This window comes from Myiozetetes cayanensis, unplaced genomic scaffold, assembly GCF_022539395.1.
Source record: "Myiozetetes cayanensis isolate MyiCay16 unplaced genomic scaffold, myiCay2020 scf5-8, whole genome shotgun sequence".
Classification (NCBI taxonomy): domain Eukaryota; kingdom Metazoa; phylum Chordata; class Aves; order Passeriformes; family Tyrannidae; genus Myiozetetes; species Myiozetetes cayanensis.
The window spans coordinates 43,698,280-43,719,794 of NW_026087742.1; the positions used below are offsets into that span (position 1 = coordinate 43,698,280).

Consider the following 21,515-nt stretch of genomic DNA (forward strand, 5'->3'; position numbering starts at 1 on the left):
TTTCTGCCTCCACATTTCTACTCTTTTCTACTGCTTTTGTCTTGGGACATTTACCAGTATCTGTTCTGACAGATTCTGGTATCCCCCTTGTGACCACTTAACTGCTGTTACTCACTTTAAAAATAAATACAGACACTAGGGGAAAGAATCTTAATAGGAGCACAATATGTTCGTGTTAATGTAAGTACATATTAACTCTGGGCTTCCCAGCGCAAGAGAAAACCATCTGAAAATCAGGCTACAGAGACTGGATAAACCTACCCTATTCTCCCTGGTATTCTGTAAGCAACTAAAACTCATGTCTACAATCTGAATTTGTGATCTAGGGTGTCCTGCAGCACAGAGTTGTTCAGTGCCCGCAGGAACCACAGAGGAAGAACAGGGGGGCAAAGAAACCTGACTAAATAAATCCTTCATAGGCAAGACACTGTTAATTGTAAAGGAAAGTACAAACAGCATGTGGAATTTGGGGCACTCAAGGATATTACGCTGTGTAGAAAACCATTCCACCACTGTGCTCCCAACGCTGAGATAATTCAGTATCTGTTGGTGGCAGAGTACCTCCACAGACACGAGCAGTAATTATCCTACCCAAAAGAGGGCAGCAGTTAAACTTCTATGGCGTATTTTGTGTTAGAAATGGTTCTTAGCAGTGACAAATGTTGTTTCAAGTAGCTCAATGACTGGGAATTGTGCCAGAGCCTGACAGTAGAAGCTGTTATTTTATTGATATTTCTCAAAAGGAAGTCAAGCTTGATTATGCATGTTGACACTCAGAAAATGCAAAGTAACATTTAAATTCATAATAAAGGGACGAGGACACTTTATGTAAGAGTGAGGATGTTAATCATGTAATTTAAGTCAGTTACTGAGCTGCAAAGTGAATTTCAATGTATTACTAAAGCGCAGACAAACACCGAGATCTGCAATGTATTTTGGAAAGTTTCCTCCCTGCCCCTTGAGCTCCAGCTGCTGTCACTGGGGTTGGCCTGTCTGTGCTGCACCATGACTTGGCCTTATCAGGGAACCACAAAGTTATTCCTAAGCCCACTAATTAGCACTTTTTTCTTTTTCTTGCTGGTTACAGCCATGCTTCGTTTTCCCTGCTGGTTCTCAGCTGTTAGAAAAGGGGATTTTGGCTTCCAGATAAACTACTTTCCATCTTATTTACTGGTCCTTTTTTTTTCTGCTGCTGAGGCTTTCACCCTCTGGCCAGGGGAGCCTGCAAGCAGCTCCTTGCCATCCTTGGCCCAGAGCCCCAGATTCACCCAGGCTGGAAGGAGCCCTGCAGGTCTCTAGTCCAACCTCCTGTGCTGAACTCAGACCAGGCAGTGTAAGGTCACTTGAAGGTGTCTTACAGCTAAGGTAGAGCAGGAACGAAAGCAGGAATGTGCTGGAAGCAATCTATTCTGCTTTGGCAAAACCACTTATTAAATCAGCTGATTCCCAAAACAGCTGTTAACAAACCCTCCAAGCTATCACCACACCAAGCAATTAGAATTTTGCAGCTTGCCACCAATTTTCTCACCCTGTGCAGGAGATCTTGCAGTAGGCTTAATTTAATAGAGGCCAAACACAAGAGCAAAGCACTGCAGAGAGGCACTGCCATCACGGTCGCTCAGCAGACTGCCTCTGGTAGGTTGCCTCCGACCTCCAGCCTGCCTGAATTTCTTCATTTCACTGTGACTTTCAGTAATAAGCTTCAAGGTCATGGCTGTATTAATTACCAGGGCCAAGTGCAAGGCTGCTGGGAATATGGAGTTGGCTGTGGCTAGGGAGCTACAGAAGGAAGGGATTGGTCTCCATTGTCACACCTGTGTGTAACTTGATTTCAGTCAAACAACACCATTTGATTTTAGTCAAAGAAGGCCCCTCCATCAAACAGCACCATTTTGGGAGGATATGAAATATGGAGGCATCCCAGAATATTTTTTCCTGTGGGCATCACGTGCTGTGCTCAGCCTGACATCTGCCAGGCACCTGATGTGCTGTGCTTAGCTGTGACAGTAGAGACACAGGCTTGGCTATCACCTATGGGTGGCTGCACGTCCCATATTGTGTCCTCCTGTAGTGGTGAGATGACAAATCTCCTGGGCTGTGACAGTCCCCACTGCTGAGCTGCTCACTGCCCTGCATTAGGCTGTCCCAACTAGTAGGGACACAAAAACTACCCTGGGGGATGGGACACTAGTCCCAGCCAGTGTGGGCACAAACCCGTGGGTACCACTTGCCTTCAGGAGCAGTGGTTGCTCCCTGGTCAACTTCTGTCATAACAGGTGTGGCCCAAACAGAAGTCATGGCCTTACAACATGCTTGCTCCTGCTGCTCTGCTCGTGGCCTCAGCTTAAATGACCCAAGACTGTCAACCCTGAAATGCTTCCACATTACTATGTCTTGTCATCTACACAACCTCGCACTGGGAAAGACGCAAAGCACACCTGGGCTATGGCTCATTTTGAGAACAACAGCAGCGAAACAATCTGCGTTGCTGCAAACGTGCAGCCACTTGGGACACCAGTTCCAGTGACTGCTGCTGCCCTGACTTCATCACAGAAGAAAAGAATACTTACAAATCAGCAAACCACAGCATTTCAGTGAAGTAAAGAAAACTGTTGTGTGCAGTGGCGTCAATCCCTCAGCGACGGGTCTGGGTAAATAAGGCTTTGCTTGTCTCACGGTCTGTCCCTCAGCACGTGACACCCACTGCCCCCACCAAAGATGGTACAGGCACCAGCCCAGTGCATCACAACCTCAGTACTGCTCCTGCCGTGATTCCCCCTCCTAGCCCTGGCTGGAATATGCATTAAATGCAAAAAGAGGACAAGAAGATTGATGACATCAGAGTTACATGAGAGATGAGGTTGTCAATTAAGTTAATTTTAGGTTCAGATATTAGTTGGATTTGTTTGACCTCTTTTGTTATTTTTAGAGCTAGTTTAAGTTGGCAGGTCCTGCTGTGTGGGAAATTGAATGTTAAAAAAAAAATCCTTTGGGCCTAAATTAGAATGCACAGTTGGAAATTTCCAAGAAACTTTATTTCCAAAATCTGTTCTGGAAACTTCAAAATGACATAGTAACAGCAGTTTATTTTAATGTTTATGATTTTGAATATAATGTGTTATATACAATATAAGCCCTTGGCCTTTTTATAACATTTTTTTGCTTAGATTTCTTTGGAAACAAAGTATTTTTATCATTTTTTGGATATATGATTGTGAATGCACTGGTAAGTTCCCCCAAAATATTTCCATTTTGTCAAACCAATATTTTCCTATGAGAAGTGTTTTCTTTGGGGAAAAAAACCCACTGTGGATTTGCATTTGCCTCTTTCTGCGCAGTGACTTGGTCTTCAGCAACGCAAATAGAGTTCCCTGAGGGAAATGGCCTGTCCCCACCCCATCCCTGGGAATGGAAAGACAACTTTCTTCTGGGAGGTACTTTTATTTAAATAATTCCTCCAGAATTAAGCATTTGGGGGGCAGAGCTGTGAGACGTGTCAGTGTTACAGTCCTAGTGCACAGTGGGAAAAAGGCACACATTGAGAAGGTGGATATTGAAAAGGCATTATTACACTCACCAGTGATGTGCTGCAGGTGTCCCACGTGGCTCGCAGCAGACCATCGTCATCCTTAACAGTGCTCTGCCACTGTTATCTGGCAATTTATCTGGCACTTCCATCTGTGACAAGGCATCTGGCCTCTGGCAGTCCCCTCTTTCATCTATGGCTTTGTGGGCACACATTTTCTGAAAAGGGCTCATTTAGGTGAGACTTCTGTTCTGGCTGTGCACGGCTCCGTTCAGTGGCAGGCAAAGGCTGGGGAAGAGCCGAGGTTGTTCTTGCCCCAACATCTCAACAGCTTCAGAATCCTTCATACAGCCCTTTAGACCCACTTTCTTTCAAGATCTTTTGGCTGGGCACTGTCTCTCCTTGCGTTCCTGCAGCTACGGTACAATGCTCGATGGTGGTAATGAGGCTTCTGATGCCAAGAACAACAGCCACGGAATCCCCTCTGCCAGGCTCCGAAGGCCTTGGAGAGCAGCAGATCTGGCTGGTGACAGCCATCTCCTGTTCCGGTCTGCCTCAGGCCCTTGTGCTTGGGGAGGATGTGTCATCCCTGGAGGCTTTTCCTGGACAAAGTGCTGGCTGACCAGACCCAGCGCTGGCTGAGAGCCCACAGCGAGTGGGAGGTCGGCCTGCAGATCTCCAGAGGTCCCCGCCAACCGATGTTTCTACGTCCTATTGTTTATTCACCCCTGGCCCCATCCAAAGCAGATCCAGCTGTAAAGCCAGCCTTGATACCCACTGCTGTTCCTGTCACTCCCTGCTCTGCTTGGGTATCTGCAGTCTTCCCTGTTTCCACCGAAGTGAACTCCTTCTTTAAAAAAACCCTCCTTTTCTTGGAATTTCATCATAATATCAAGTTAAAACATGCTCTACACAGGTGCTTTTGAAGCTGTTACCTTGTAAATCAGTTCTGAATTGTGACCTTTCTTATCTGTTGGATTTCATGCCTAGAAAACCAAACCAAAAAACCTCTTACCAGTCCTTCAATGTTGAGGTAAACCCAAACATGTAAGTAGCTGGGGAACGTACCTGTAAAGTACTGGACAACTGAGCCTTTCATAATGTTCATATGCCAATGAACGTTTTGTCCCTGTGCCGAGATCCCAGTAGCAAAGTTAGACACACAGAATGTAATTGTGTGTTCCCTTCTTTCCTATCTGATGGCTGTATTATTCAGCATGATCAGGTCTTTTTTTAGTGAAATTAACTACTCTGAAATTGGCATCAGACCAGTGAAAGCCACAGGCAGTTACTGAGCTGAGCTTACTGCTGCTATTAAGGCCAAGAATGACCAATGCTATGGAAAGCAGTTGTCAAGAAGACACAGTAACTCATCAGACCATGAGGCTACAGCAATGAGAGGCTGAAGAGAGACAGCCCTCAGGAGTGGTGATTTCATTTTCAGACCTTGCTTTACTAAAGATAACCCACCAGGCTTGCCACGTTACTGGCAAGTGACCCGCAGATCCTTCTCCTTTCGGGCTCAATTTCCCATTTGGCCATAGAAAGCTATGAGTACCCCTCTGGGAAAGGAGCAGAGTTGTGCAGCCAACTATTGCTCTGAAGAAAGGAAGGAAAAAATCTCACCTATAGCTGCCCAACAGCATAAAAGTAGGAGAAAAAAAGCACTAGTAATTATGACAAGCATATTTATGGGACAGCTGATGTGGCCTTCAGAAGCACAGCCAGGAGTTTAGGGGAAGAACTTTCCATCTGTGGCAAGCACTTCATGGCACATGGTGAGCTCCTTTGTGGCACTTGGCTGGCCAAACCAGCAGCACTGTGGTGAGCTATTGCTCTGTTTTCTGGGAATGGAGGTGGTGTGGGAGCTGGGTGGCAGCGCAGCCTCTTTCTTCCCTGTACAGCATGACCCAAAGCTGTGGGTCGGGCTCACTGCACGAGCACATGTGCAGGCTCCCTGCTGAGAAGGGTGTTGTGTGCTCCCAACAAGTGCAAGACAAACAGGATGTGCCCGACATGAACGCTCTCCCCAGCACATGCACGCCCAAGGGGTAACCACTGCACACTGCAGTAAGGCTGGACCATCTCTAAACTCTTCTTCCTGGCTGCCACTCATGACCTAACAGGATCAACTATTTCCCCTTGCCCACGTGTACCCCTTCTGCATTCAATTCCCTCTTTTCTTACACAGCAGTCAAGGGGGCCAAGTACCTGGGGCTTTCCTGGGTCATGGGGATCCCAGGACCAAGACTAGGAGACAAGGTGTGCCTTAACTCTATAAATTGAGCCCCACTGAAGTTTAACAAACACCTAAGACCACACAAGGCTTGCTTCATGAAGACCCATTTCCTTCACATATCTAAAAATTAACAGCCGCTGGCACAGGTATTTTTCATCTCACATTACTGAGATAAAGGCACCTTCCAAACCACGAGAGCTGCAAGTCAGCCCATCCATCAGTCTGTTCAAATTTCTGTTGTCTGTGTCTCCAGTTTCTTCTGCAGGGCCTGGAGCTACTGTTGCATATGCAGGTGACTCCAGTTTTATGGATCAGATCCTCCAGCTGTTTTGGTAAGATGGAGCCCAGGACTCGGTTTTTATCAAATGCTGCCCACTGCTCATTCGCTGCTCAGAACAGAAAACTGAGGAAGGCACAACTTCCATGTTCTTGCTGCAGCAGATTTCTCTGCCAGGAAAAACATTTTTACACTTTTTCTTTTTGTGTGTGTGTGTTTTAATGGTAGCTATTTCTACATTATCTATTCCTAAGATTATTTCCTGTGGGAAAGATTTAATATTTTTAATTCCAATAATAATTTTAGCAACAGTTGCCATTTTCTGCCAATGCTTCTGCATTTTGGGATAGGATCAAATTATATGTTCTAAATTCTGCTTCTCATTACAGTTTCTCTAGGAAAGCTTTTAAGGCAGTTATTTCATACCTCAAAAATTACAGGGAAAAGAATTTTCTTATGCTCATGAGACCAATTTTCCATCCAGTTCCAGGCTATCGCCTGTTTCCTGCATAGTTAACCTCATTCTTCCATTTCCATTTAAAAGTCAAATGCTTCTCTCCCTCATTTAGCTTTCATGTTGTTCACACTAGGCACTTGGTTATAACTTCCACCGCCAGTTCTTTTGCATCCAATTAGGAATAATTTGCTTACCAAGAATTGTGGCTGCTGCTCGGCAAATCTGGCCACATTGAAGAGTACAGGTATTAAAGGCTTTCAGAGGCCCCTTTCTGTTCCTGTACCCCTGGCACCTCTGCTTTATAAAGTTTTCATTCTGGAGGCAACAATTTCTTCTAATTTTTGAGGCAATTATTTAAACTTCTGTACACACAATAAGTAGTGTTACTGTGCGTACATGTCTTTGCTGAAACCCAGGATGAAATTTCCCTAATGACATTTCTGTCTTCCCGAGATCAGTAGCAGGTTCAACCTTAGTAAAGTCAGGATTATGTCTCAAATGTCACCTGTGACCTTAACCAAGACGACTACTTCAGAATTAATAAACTCCTTGCTTGCAGTCAAGAAGAAATACATCTGGGCTTTTTTGTTTGTTTTGGGGGTTTTTTTAAGGAAGAGGGTTTTCTAATACAAATATTCAATTTATATAACCTCTGAAAAGAAGACACGTGATGTTTTTACAGGAAGTTCAGCAGAACCAAGAATGCTTGGCACCAATCTCAATATATGGCATATTGTTTACTTGTCCAAATTTCCTAACATTTACTCCCAAGTTTCTGTTTGCATCTGAAATGTCTGCAAAGGACGTGAGCCTTCTAGAGACAGTGCCTAATAAACTGCCCAAAAGATTTGGTTTTCAAATCAGTTCTTCTGTAGGTGAGATGGAAGTTGGCTTTTGTTCCCCGCGGCATGGATTCTAAACGACTTGACACATGCATTGTGGAAGCACCCATTTCCATCTGAGCTAGTTTCTCTTGTTTTGCTTAGTTGCAAAGATTCTGTGTTTGCAGGTGAATTATTTCCATTTTTGAAATAAATCAGAGGCAGGAGCCAGAGGAGGCAAGCAAGGGTTGCGGCTGCCCTGGCAGCATCACTACACAGAAAGTGGCTGTGTTGAATTTTATGCCACCCGTTGGTCACTCCACACAAGCTTTTCTGTAATCCTGCTCCTTATTCTTAAGGGCCATGAGGACAGACGAAACTGTCTGAAGGAACTCAGAGATTCCACATCAAATGCCGCACAAGAGATGAGATTCAGATCTCATGTTTGTAGCTCAAACCCATCGCTAACATTACAAAAACAAACCCATTAAAACTTCTGCCTTGAAAGAGGCAGCAGAAGTTATCTGTTTCAAGAACACGTAACACATTTTAGATTTTGATCCAGATTTTTAATAAATTGTGCCAGTAGAAGCTTTCAAAGGCAATGATATATCAATAAATAACAGTTAAATTGAGTTCCTGAGAAAGAACCTACCACATGAAAGAAATGTCAGATAGATGTAAATAACAAAAAATGGCATTACTATATAAAAAAGCAGTAATACTGAATCTTACATGAACTGTCACAACACAAGCACTGCATACCTCAGAACATTCCTTTCATACAAATGTAAACAAATACACAATCATTTTTGTTTAGTTCAGGCTGATGAATTCATATGTTGTTGCTTAGATATCTAAACAATGGATAGGATAGGATATGCTAAAACATTAAGGAATAATATGTGGAATAATATACGGAAAAAATAATGAAGCTCCAGATTTAAAAATAAAATAAAGCAAAAACACATTAAAGGAGTGTTTTCCCCAAATGTTATTAGGTCAATCACTTTAAATAGGACTGTTACACTAATCTGAATTAAGGATTTTTGTGTGTGTTTACTTATTTAGTTATATATAATATATATGCAAATATGTATGGCTTAATTATCTTTAGTATTCTGATATCACTTTGAATAATTCTCACTTATACATACAAGAAAAATGAATATTTTAACATAGTTAAGAACTGATATTTCAAAGTATGCCTATAATTTGACAGAAATGAAGGCCTATTGTGCTCCATCACAGCAACATTTTAACCTCTGGACAACAGGACAGAACGACCTATCAACAATGCCAACATTTTCAGATGTCAGTGCCTAAAACACTAGGGTCCTTAACGGATACGCAGCCAGTTACACGTAGGGACGCGATGCCTGGAAAAGCCACATACCTCCAGGTTCCGCAGATGTCCGTGGAGCCGCACACACCCCGCGTGGCCCTTGGGATCTGGACGCGCTGTGGGAGCACAGCGTCAGACATCCTGGTGTGCATCTGCAGCGCTGCTGCCGGAGCTGAGCCACGACCGCCTGCCCGGACCAGCCCCATCCAGGCTGCTGCCACAAACCGGCTTCGTTGTCGCGGCCTCGCTGCTGATCCTTGGTGGGGAAAGGCGCGTGCCGATGACACGAGCTTACTAAAACGATCTATCGCATCAGACCACAAGATCACTATTCAGGTACAACCTCTGCAAATCTGTTTTACAAAATTAATATTGGATACAATCATAAGAGGAAACCATCCACACAATACATAATCAACACGCGGTTTAAAAAGGTCTAATATTAGACCCTCCGAAAAACGGATCCACAGGACCTGCCTGTGAATGGCAAGAAAAGGCCATTTCAAATAGAAAAACACTGCTCATGCAACATTCTTCACACACTAGACAATGAAATCACACCCAAATTGTCACTTGCTCACACTTTCTATTACACTCCAATAAGCAGAAGAAAATAAAGCAGCTTTAAGGTTATGTCACAATTTTGAAATGTGGAAAATACATACAATAAAATCATGGTGCGAATACAATGGCATCAGTAAATTTAGAAAATTAGAGAGCAGTTTTCTTTTTTTAATTTTTCTTCTTTTTTTTTCTTTCTTTCTTACATTATTGCACAGAGACCTTTCATCATATGTTCTTCAACTTTATGCATCTTCCTAAATGTGAAATAAGTGCTATGGATAAAATAAAAATGTAGAAAAGAAGAACAGCAGCATGATTTGTCAAAGTTAATCCCTATAATTTAGTAGGAAAAAAAACCCTGCTATAAACAAAATATAAGTGCTCTTTACTCATTTAAAAAATAACGCTGACAGTTGCAGAAGTCTGTAAATGTTAATCTGAGTAGGGGGATGCTGACCTCAAATAAAAATAGGCCTAGAAATTATAGACTGCTGGCCTTGCAGATTTCGTTGAAGACCAGGATTTCAAGTGTTATTATCAACAAAGTTATTTACAGTAGAACTGACCTGAACTTTCAAGATTGCCATTTTTAGGACCTGGCCCTGCAAGCGTCTGACTCCCCAAGATGCCTCCAGCCTCAGCTGAAGGTACACCTGAACAACTGCTGCAGGATCAGCTCCTAAAGGATCAGCTAAAGGCCCTATTGGATTTGAGATTAGTCTCATCTGCAGTAATCTATACAATAATTTACACATATACAGGCTGACAAGCTCCAGTCTGATCCACCACACCTTTGTCTTCTACATCAGATTTCTCAGACTGGCCAACTTCCATTCCAGAAGGTTTGGGATACCTGAACGGATACCCGTTGTCATCAAAGAATCTTCGGAAAGTAAACTCGTAAAAAGCATGTTCTGTGTGTTTGCTGTTGGAAGAGGCCAGTGGATCCCATGTCCTGGTGCTGTCACCGCTAGCATCGTTCCAAGGACTTTCTTCTTCAACTGGATCAAAATTTGAAGTGTCCATTGGATGGCTGATTTTTGGAACATAGGGAGCTGGCTGCCTACGGATATCGGTAGAGAAGTCCATTGAGTGAAAGAAAGAATGGGCTTTAATATCATCTGCTCCATTTCTTCCAAGCCTGTCTTCAGCAGCACAGCAGAGCTTTGTGATGAGATCAGTTGCCTCAGGGCTTAGCTTGATCTGTGAGGGAATGTGCAGTGTGCTTTCCCAATTTATCACCTGCAGGTAAGAAAGGTATTAAGCAACTTGTAATCCTGTAAACAGAACCCTTGCAATGGCCAACACCAACTGTGCAGAAGTACACACATAATGAGTCAACTCATGGTCTGCATATTTCAGAGGTCCAAGAACTCAGTTATTAGACTGCATTGCCTGTTAATAATTATTTTAATGGATCAAAAAACACTGTTGGCTAGCAGACAAAAGTAATTGCATATTTTTTTAGAAAGGCAGATTCCTTCCTGAATGCTCCCATAGTCAGATTTGAGAACATACTCAGTTTACACATGATTTTGTGGAATTACTTCAAGGAATGACTTCGCTTTGTCTCTAAAATGTAAACTAGGAAAAGTGGTCACAAGACAGATCCTTTATAATAAAGAACCACCCACTGCTCCACTTTGAAACACGTTGCCAACTGCAATTCTCATTGGCATATCAGCTTATGTACAGGTCCTTTAAGGAATTTAAATGGATGAACTCATGCTTAAGAAATCAGAATTCTGCTGAGAAGACTCATAAAAGCAATACCTATCTATGCAGTTGGAAGAGTCAGTTCTGGTCTGATATTCAGTGTCTTCACTGATTGGGAAAGGATATGTGCTTGCACGGAACTATTTAAAGTCAGGCTTTTAAAATTACTCCTTTCTCTAGTGAAACAAAGGGGAATAGGTCTGTGCATGGAGGAGAAGGGAAGGGAAAAGGTTAAAATTTTGCTACCAGAGATTAGGACTTTGCTTCAGCTTACCTTCAGTTGGGTTTCTGTGGGTGTAGGAGCCAGAAAAGGAGGTTGTCCCACCAGCATCTCAAAGAGGATCACACCAACACTCCACCAGTCACAGAGCTGAGTGTATCCTGAAAGGCAAGCCAAAAAGTTGACCTCCCCAAGCCAAGGAGAATGTGTATAGAGCTACTTGCAATGAAGTATTAAAACAGCACAGATTTTTGCCTTTTCTCAGACTTCGTATTTGTGACTTCTGCTTGATGACCCAAATTTTCTGCTGCCAGTAAAGATCTAATCTTGTTGTCTGTGAACCTTTCTGAATAAATTTAGTTCTCAACACAAACTGAGTTGTGAAACCATATAATTAGAAAGAATGAAGGACGTTTTTTTGTGCCCTGTCCCACACCTACATAGCACAAACTGGATCTCAAAAGATCCATAGGGTTCAGTGGAGGTGATACCACAAGTCTGAAAAGCTGCTGAAAGACACAGCCTGGCTCTAGAGACAGAAGAGATCCACAGATGACTTTCTGAGCAAGTTCCAAGCAAAGGAACAACTTCAATCACTTAACTGCTAGAACAAGACAAATAAGGTTTATGTTTGAGATCTCCAAAAGGGAATGGAGGATTTAAACACTGATTTCAATGGAGGATTGTGTCATCAGATGATGAAGGGTCCAGTGTGAAATCTCTCAAGTAGAGAAAGATTACGCTTAGGATTTAGCTTGCAGACAACTTTGAACAACTAAATCTCCTTACTACAGTGACCAATCGGTTCTGCATAGATAGTCACAAAATACTGTCTAAATTCCTCAACCCAAGATTTTAAATGCAGGATCTCCAGTGTAAATTGTGGAAAACTTTTTGTTGGGTTCCCCAGGTTCTGGCTGGGAATCTGGAGGACATGTTCCCACAAGCTTGCATCATTCATATTTAAGTGGTCCATCTAAATCAGTGATGCAGACCCATCAGCTGGCTACTCACTGGGCCGTGTAAACTTGAGAGCAGTCAGTTGTACTCCATGAATACAGATAATCTGCTATACACTTGAAAAATACCACTGCTAACATGATCCAACACATCTATTAGCAGTCTCACTCAAAGGCCTCAGAGTGTGGATATACGAACACACACGAAGCATGAGCACCGCCACTGTCAGCAAGATGACGCTAAACACTGGAGCATGGAGAGTTCTCCTTAATCTAAGTGTTTGTGGCCTTCAGATTGACAACCTTCCAAAGCAGCAATCTTATTTAAGGGAAAAAAAAAAAAAAGTACTTCAAAGCATCAGCGTTCACTTAAACAGAAAAAAAATAAAGGTTTGTCTACCTTTACGAAGCAGGACTTCAGGAGCGATGTAATTAGGGGTTCCAACTAATGAGTGGGCTAGACATCTCTGATGCTGCTTCTTAGCTCTTTGTTCCAGTGTCTTCAGCCTATCTCCACATCTACAATTGGACACATCATCCCAAAGATCACTGGGCTCCATGCTGTCTTGTCTGATATGGCTCCCTTTCAAACGCAAGAGAGAGTTTACATTCATGGTCACAAAACATGCACACAAAGAGGAAAGTATTTACCTACATCTAGTGCCATCTTCTACTCTCGCTAAAGAACAGCATTTAAACGTTAAACCCAAGGCATTTCCTTCTGCCTTCCCCTTCACAATGGGTTTTCCATACACAATGTCCAACAACATGTCTTTGTCTCCGCACAAGGAAGTATGCTTCCATATGGGGGATACAGAACAATGGAGTATATTTAGGTTAGCTATATGAATTGTTTGTGACCTTTTTGCCAACAGACACCAATACTCCTCAACAGCGCACACAGGACATGCGTGGACTACTTAAAATCTGTAACTAAATCACTTCACCACCAAAAGAATAAACTGAAAAATTGCTGCTGCTACAGTGAACAGCCATATTACTGACAGGGTTTTGAACAATACTGGAAACAAAAGGACTGGAAACAAACTAATTGCATGAATCAGAGAGAGACAGACATGTAATATTGCCACTGACTGTTTGTCCAGGTTCACACCACCTCAGTTTCCTCAGCTGGCATTTCTGCCAAGAGGTAGGTGCTTGTTTCAAAATAAATAATGTAATACCATCCCAAATAAAGTCTAAAAACATTACCTTTCTGATAGTATTTTGAATTGTGAGTCCACCTGAATCCAGTGCACAGTCCAAAGTCAGTCAGTTTGATATGCCCATCAAGGTCTATCAGAATGTTGTCGGGCTTTATGTCTCGATGAATAAATCCCATTTTGTGCACACTCTCTATAGCCAAAGTGAGCTCTGCAATATAAAATCTAGCCAAACGCTCTGGGAAGACCTCCATCCGAATCAGTAGACTCATCATATCCCCACCAGGGATGTAGTCCATCACAAAGTACAAGTTGTCTTTATCTTGGAAGGAATAGTAGAGTTTAACCACCCACTCATTGTCTGCCTCAGCAAGTATGTCCCTCTCCGCTTTGACGTGAGCCACCTGATTCCGGTTTAGCACGTCTTTCTTTCGCAGAGTCTTCATGGCATACAGGGCATGGGTGTCCACTTTGCAGGCCAGGCATACTTCTCCAAACGCACCAATACCCAGAGTCTTGATTTTCACAAACATAGATTTGTCCATTTTGGCCCTTTTAAGTCTGTTGTAGTTGGACTCCTTCTGGTAGAGAATTTTCCTCATTTGTTCCTGTTCTGCTTCACAAAGGCCAGCCTTTAGAAAGGAAAGGAAACCACAAGAGCAAGCACTGTTATATCCATAGCAAGAGAACAATAAATCAGCATTCCCAAAATACATTTCTCAGAAAAATTAACCAAGAACCAGAAAAGATGCATTCGTGAGAGACGCACTCTCTTGTGAGTATTTCTGAAAAACTGGCAAATTCACTGTACTCTAACTTGTTACCTGAATTTGCCATATCTGAGATTGGTCTGCCTGTCTCATTTGGCTGAAGAAAAAGGCATGGGGCAATGTTGTCAGAGAGGGGAATATAACACAACAAACCTGACCATGGGATTTGGTTTACACCTTTCAAATGTGCACTTTCCCACTGCATTCCATGAAAGGTATGCACACTGCAGTACAGCTTAATTTAAACTAAAACTTAAACCTAGATACAGCAGTTCACTTTGTTCATGAATGGTTTTCCAGGGCAACTCATATTAACAGTTCCTACCTTGGGTGCCATTTGCCTGTTGGTTTTTGTGTTGAAATTAAGAACCTGTTTTTGACCTACACATTCCCAAGCACCGTGGAACTTTCTTTATAAACTGTTTTCCTCTGCCATATACAGCCTCCACTCTCAAGTTTGTAGATCTCTTGAGCATCTGTTCTCTAAACTTCTCCTCCTCTCCAGAATATGTGCATATAATCCTCAGGTCTGGCCTCTGCTTAGCCACTGCAGCCCAGACCCTGGTCATATTTTCCCCCTAAATGTATTATTTTCCCTCTGTATCTAACTTGTAAAAAAGCTGACTTGTCCACCTCCTGTCCCCAGGGAGCCTTTCCCCACCCTTCAAGACAGAGCCTGTACACTGAAACTTTGGTTGTCCCACCCTGTCCCTCTCCTGAGAGCCACTGGTGGCCTCCACCAGCAGAAGCTCCTGGGCTGATCCCCAGGATCCTCTGACAACTCATCCACTGCCATGTGCCCCTTTCTTTCTGCATACGCCGGTTCCAAAATCCTGAAGTAACTGGCATCAACTGAATCACTTTTGAGAGAAAGATTCGTGCCTGGTGAGAAGGGGCACTGGGGAAGGGAGAGGAAGTTGAAGCTGACTGATAAGCAGGCTAGAAACCCAAGCATACACCCACAGGGCTGCTGCTTAGGTTGATTTAATTTCACATCTGTAGTCTAGGTATCTAAAGATAAGTGTGGGCAGCCAGACTGTGCAATGAGATCCCCACAGTATAAAAATTAAATCTGTATGAATAAAGGATGGAGGAAGTCTGCAGAAACTTGCAGAACAGGTAGGATGAATTTTCAAGCTGAAAGGAACAGCCAAATCAAAACCAGGAATATTTTTAAAATGAAAGGTAAGACCATCAATCCATAATAAAGGAAGTGTTTATTTTTTAAGGTAAAATAATTAGCGTGTTTTGTTCTTGGTTAATTCTACAATAATGCAATATTCAGATAACCAAAATCTCCTGTGTGTATATTTTTAGTCAGTAAGGAGGTTGCTAGGGGAAGGAGTTGTTTTGTTTATAGCTAAATTATCTCTGAATGAGAAAAGCTGAAGAGTCATAAGAACTAACGCAATTAGCTGCTGTTTTGCTTCTCCAGAGATCATTCCCTATCTCAGTTTCACGAAAATACTCACTAAATCTGTGCAACACAACACAGTCTGTACTTGCAGTCAGGACAAACTATTAACTGTCACTAAAATGCTGACCTTTCAAGGGATTTCAGAAACGTCTTCTTTTAATTTTAACCTCAACAAACAAACCACTGAGTTTTCTGGAGCAATGTGAGCATCAAATGAATTGACTCTGGAAACTGACTGTGCTAGGGAAGATTGGGTAGTTAATTATTATCCACTATGTGTTAATAATAGCTTTCCTTAGAGCTTATCCTTAAATGCAAAAGTAGACTAGTCATATTCTAGTCATGCCTGGGTAAAAAAAAAAAAAACAAACTCTTCCTCTTTCACATTTAAAAATTAAAACCAAAACTGCCAGAGCAACCATCAAAACTTGGCAGCTTTGTTTTAAGCAGCACTATCAGCTACTTTCCTACCATGGGGGTTTTCCTTCATTTTACTTTTCTTATATGAAGATATATCATTGCACATCTCAGGTTTTCAAACAGTCTTCCCTATCTGTATCCACACTTCTAAATGAGTACAGTCTGGTATAGGGAGGTGTCTGATACCTACTGCTTCCACTGGAGACTGCCTCTTAATTTTTTTTGACAGATTAAAAATAGTAATAATCAATTTGACACACTAGTTTTTCTTACAACAAAACAAGGAGAATTACTTTTGCCATTTCTTGCTCCAATTGCAATCTTCTGTTAATTTTCTGCTGGTAGGTCTTTATGACATTTTCTACATGTTGCTCCATGTAGAACTTGAAGGCAAAAGGCGAGTAGCTCTTTATTCGGGATTCTCGCTTCTCCTCATCTTTGCCATTTTTTCGCACAGGCACCGGAGACGTCTGAATCTGCTTTTTGTCCTTGCTTGGCTTTTCAGCTTTAGTGTTCTTGCTGCTCTTATCATTTCGCTCACTGTTCTCTTCAGCCTTATTGCACGTCGAATTGGGGACCACACGGAGCGTCTGCTCCACACCCATGCACAAGCAGTTGATATCAAACTGCTCAGCGTTACCAGGAAGCAACAAATGCTTGGGATACGGTGGTGGTGGACACCGCAGTTCCTGGTTACCATAATCCACATCTAGTTGATAGGCATTAGCTGCCCCAACAGCTGGCGCGTGCTGCTCAAGGATCTCCAAGCCATCCACAGCCGGTGCCTGCGCGGGTAACCAGCCGGGATGGGAAGGTCCCACTGCAGTCTGAGGCTCAGGTCTCATCACTCGCATGCTCTTCACTGGCTGAAGAATATGAGCAGATGTGACTGCTGTGATCGTATTTGGAGACGTAATTGAAGGATCAGGTTTTCCTGGAGGAACCTGTCTTATAGACACTGTCACTTGTGGCTGCTGCTGGTGGTTGTTAAAGGAGTTCGTTCTGCTCGGCACTGTGGCATCAGGTCTGAAGGACACGTGTTGCCGTGGAGATGTTTCTATTCCTGGATTTTGTAAGGAATCTCGGCGTGACGGTGTTGCTGCCTGCCACTGCTGAACTTGAGGATTACTCATGTCGTATAGGTCCATGTTTAGGCTATTTCTAGATGGAGTTAATAGATTCTGTGGTGGACTGTCTGAAAAATCGTTAGCAAAGGCTGGACCTCTGGGTATCACATGCATTTGATGAGAAGAAGGACTTGTCTGTTTGTGATGAGAATGTGATATATACAGGCTTGCCGGTGCCTGCTGAAATGCATGACCAGTATTATTCTGAACAACTGCCCCTTTATTTGGGAGATTGGCATATCCTCCCTCCTGCTGCATCTTGTTTTGGAAGGATGGACTCCGCTGAACACCATACCCCATGGGCTCCCCCTGCACCATCATGTGCTGCCTACTGTAATGTTGGCTGTTGGAGCCATGGGACGCCTGCAGCTGCAAGGCCTGACTGCTGTGATTAGCCACTGGATAATTAATCACAGAAGACTCAATATTTGCAGGGTATGCTTTCTGCTGATGGCTGGTTGGTGTGCTGTGAGTGCCTACTCCAGAGGGTCGCTGTACAGGAGCATTCATAGCTGAAGACTGCGAAGCAGAGATTAAATAGTCCATGTATGGCCTTGGAACTTCAGTAAGCATATTTGCACCTTCTGCTCCAAAGCCTGTCCCTTCATAGGCTGCATTACTGATCTGATGGTAGGACGGAAAAGATTCGTTGGATCCTTCAAAGCTTGGCCTGCGGTTTACGTTATTTGGCACAATACCCTTTCCTTTATAAAAAGAACACAGAAGAATGTTAGGAAACAATTCAGGTGAATCAATTACTTTGTATTGTATTACTCATCCATCTATACGTACAGACATACACACACAACGCACACTGCATAGGGACTATGTGTTATAAAAACACCTTTTAAAATCTAAATTAACTACTCTGAACATTTAAAGTTATAGGTGCCAAGTATTCCTACTGATAACGAGCTAATGGCCCACAACACTGCTCATGCCAGGAATCATCAGGGAGTCCTATCAAATCATGAAAATAGAAGCACAAATTCACTAACTATGAACTCATCAGATTACACTACAGCCTGGGTTTTAAAGCTGGACCAGTACTACCACTTATTACTCGCAGACAGGAGGAAGCTACAGAGCAGGGGGTTAAGTACAGCACCCACGGGAGGACAAAAGCTCCCAGAAGGACTGTCAGTACAACTTAAAGTCAACATTGCTATAAGCTACTAGGTCATCACACAGTCCACATCTTCCATACAGTGAGCCCAAACGGGGCATCTGTTTACATCTCTCTGTTCCATCCTTCTCCTCAAAAATCCTTCTTTCCCTCTCCTTCACTTAAACAAAGGCATCATAGAGTTTGTCCTGTATCGTTTCCAACGTGTTGGACACAAAATATCTCCTCATATTACTTATGTTCCATCTGTTTGGAAGGAAAATCTTTCAGGGTGTCAACATATTAATCTTAGCTCAAAGAATGTGCAGAGACAAGATAGCAGCATGCCTACAATGGAAGTGTTAATGGCACTTTTCATCAGTTCTTTGATCTGAGGACAAATTGCAGGTGTACAAAGCATTGGCTACGCTAAAAAGACAAGGGAAGACACTGTGCTGTTGTTATTTTTTTTGTTCCCCTTCTGGTACTTTAGCTTTCACAAATCACAGGATTTGGCCCTTCTATGCCCAAACAATTTCCTTTTAAAATCTCGACTTCGCAAGGCCCATAAGAATAGTCATGCTGAACTAACAGGCTTGAACACTGGACTGCAAGCTTTTTGCACTACAGTGTGTCCAGCTGGGCCAGATGTAGCACCCCTGAGCACAGCTGCTGGACTCTTCACCTTGACGCACATGCCCTGCCGCATACAGACACACAACAATGTGCACGTTATTAAGACAGGTTTATGCCCCCTCTCTGCACTCTGGAGAGGCTGCCCCCATGCTAAATGACACCTTCATACACAGTGCAATGTTCTGAAATGGAATCAGGTTGGACAAATTATCAGCGTTCTTTAAAGCGAAATCTACAATCGGCAGCTCTTTCTCCTGCGGTAACACAAGGCCAAGCTTACCGAGGCGGTACTTAGAACAACAGCCCCTGACAGCTCATCTGCTGGGACACAGTGAGAGGCACTGATGAGGCCGTGGCATCCTAAGAAATGCGTGCTCTGGCCTGGAAGTGGGAGGCAGCCATAAGACCCATTTGTCATCTCTGTCTGTAGGATTCATGCTGAGCCTCAGAGGCAAACTGACTTTGCTTTCCCCTGTCAGAGGCCAGGGAGGAACGTAGCAGCAATAATTGTCCTTCTTTGGGACAAATAATTCAGCTGTGCAAAGAATCTTGATGTCAAGAGAGATATGATGTCCACCTCCTAGATTTGTATACCAGTAAGTCTGTCCTGGTCTGACAGTGCATTTGGATTTGTAAAGATACCAAACATGGTAGCTGCAGATTATTTTTTTTTTCCCCTCATATTCCTATCCAACATGGATAGGAATGGTCTATTTCCATACACGAGTACATGGAATTCAAAACTAGAAGATTTAAATTCTGAAACTGCAAATGAAAAATTGCTCAGTAGCATCACATGCTTCCTAAGAACTAGAGGAGACATGCTATCCTGGCACAAACAATACCATATCAAACACACCAGTATGATTTTGTGGCACTTTAGGCAGGTAAACATCAGTTGCATGATATTTAAGTTTTGTATTCTGTGTATCCTAAAAGCAAAGGTGTATCTTCATCTGGAAAGCTTAAATATTGAAAACAGCTGCATGCATTGGAATGTTAAGAAAGCAAAACTAGATGCAAATGAAAGACAAACTGAGCAATTAAAATGTTAGCCTAGAAAGGTTTTCCACCCTTTCATGGGAAATGTATGCTCTTTAGGACTGGGTGTCTTCTTTCAGTTTAAGGAATAAAGCCTTTATAATATAAAGCAAAATACAGTTTAGTAACTCCGTCAAAGTTATTTGGAATTTTGTTTAAGGCCCAGCTGAGGTCAGATTTGAGCATGTATTAGGACAGAGCTCTCCAAATAACAAATTGGCCAGTACTACTTAGTCTGTCTTGTAGGCATTCTGCAGGGCAACACTCTCAGAAATGTTTTCCTAGAGGTTTCCAGAATTACCCCAAATAATAAAACAGGAAGTCTAAGACTGATAGAAGGGGCAGCTGATCTGCGTCTTACACAGCCAGAACTGTCACCCTTTTCCACCACACCTGAAGCTTCATTTCTGAGCGTGACCACCTGAAAAATGAGATTCTTCCCTGTATGTGGCCACCCTCTTTAATGAAGATCCCCGTCCCATCCAGGGATTTCTCTTTGTAAACTGAATGGGATTTCTCTTCCTCAGCTTTCCTCATCTATGGACATGCCTCTCAATCAGCTACACCAAACTGAACACCTTTCCCAACACAGGTCTTCAATTTGACCAAGAGGCAGAGGATGGGTGCCTGTCTGCTTGGCCAATTTTTGAAACTGAAAGAAGTAACAAACTATCCAAACCAGATCAAAGGCATTCTGCAGGGCTCTTAAGTGCTAATATCTGAATGAAAACAACTCATGCAAGGCCTTTTGTCAGCTATGGTCTGATGTTTGCTGTTGAGGCATATGCAGGGCCCAAATGCTCCAATTTGCTAATTTACACAAACCAGCATAAAACAGCAGGGATGAGCGGAAAAGTTTCTGCCATCTTGGCCCTCACTGTTTTTGCAGTGTACTTAAAAGGATGTTAACATGAACAGAATTCCTGGGAAGTGAGCTATTTCACAACTCCACAGCAATTACCTACAAGCATACGCTTTTACCTCGAAGTAAACTGGAGTCGACTGAGCTGACTTGCCCCAAAGGATAAACAGATTTCTGCTTGAGAAGGTGGACTATGAATATGTATGTAGACAACATTTTCAAGGCAGGTGAGCTGACCAGCTCACCTTGCAGGGCCATATACACTTCACTGTCTCCTGCAAGACTCCTATGCAATACTGTCAATCCACTACTTCTCCCCAGCAACAGCCCTACTTTAAAAACTAGCTTATTGCAAGCAAGAAGAACACAGATTTAAAAAAAAAAAGTTCATGCTTACCAGGTGAGGTTTGCTTAATTACACGTACTATCTGTTCGTTTCTAGGATCCAAGTAGCTCATCTTACTGATATATTCCAGAGCTGCTTCAATACTTCTGCTGCCCGTCTGCTTCAGTGCTCGGACAGCCATCTCCTGCATAAAGCAAACAAGAATTGAATCCCACTGAGACAAAACCCAAGCACTGTACTGCAGGACAGTAAGCAGTGTTTGTACATTTACAGAAACATTTTAAAAATCAGATCACAGCTGCCTGAAACTAAACGGACTCATATTTTGAAAACATCTGCATGTCTTACACAACTCAAAAATTAGAAGAAGAAAGTAACAAAACACACAACCTTCCCAGAGTCTGGCAATTAAAGAAGCATCAAATCGAAATGTGTACTTGAAGATTCCTTAAAATAATTTTTGAATCAGGTCTGGTAAAAGCAGCATAGTTAGACCCTGGATGA

At 42.7% G+C, this 21,515-nt stretch overlaps 1 protein-coding gene across 2 annotated transcripts in view; it reads right to left on the reverse strand.

Annotated features, from left to right (window-relative positions):
- Positions 1-7,880: 7,880 nt before the first annotated feature.
- The window catches only part of LATS2 (large tumor suppressor kinase 2), a 48,942-nt gene continuing 35,307 nt past the window's right edge, over positions 7,881-21,515 (reverse strand). For both annotated transcript variants that reach the window (XM_050333070.1, XM_050333071.1), the window contains exons 3-8: positions 21,063-21,195; positions 16,188-17,725; positions 13,337-13,919; positions 12,525-12,707; positions 11,220-11,326; positions 7,881-10,471 (exon numbers count right to left, since the gene is read on the reverse strand). In XM_050333070.1, coding sequence (XP_050189027.1) covers positions 9,977-10,471; positions 11,220-11,326; positions 12,525-12,707; positions 13,337-13,919; positions 16,188-17,725; positions 21,063-21,195 — 3,039 coding nt within the window. In that variant the 3' untranslated portion in view covers positions 7,881-9,976. The remainder of the gene's footprint in view (positions 10,472-11,219; positions 11,327-12,524; positions 12,708-13,336; positions 13,920-16,187; positions 17,726-21,062; positions 21,196-21,515) is intronic.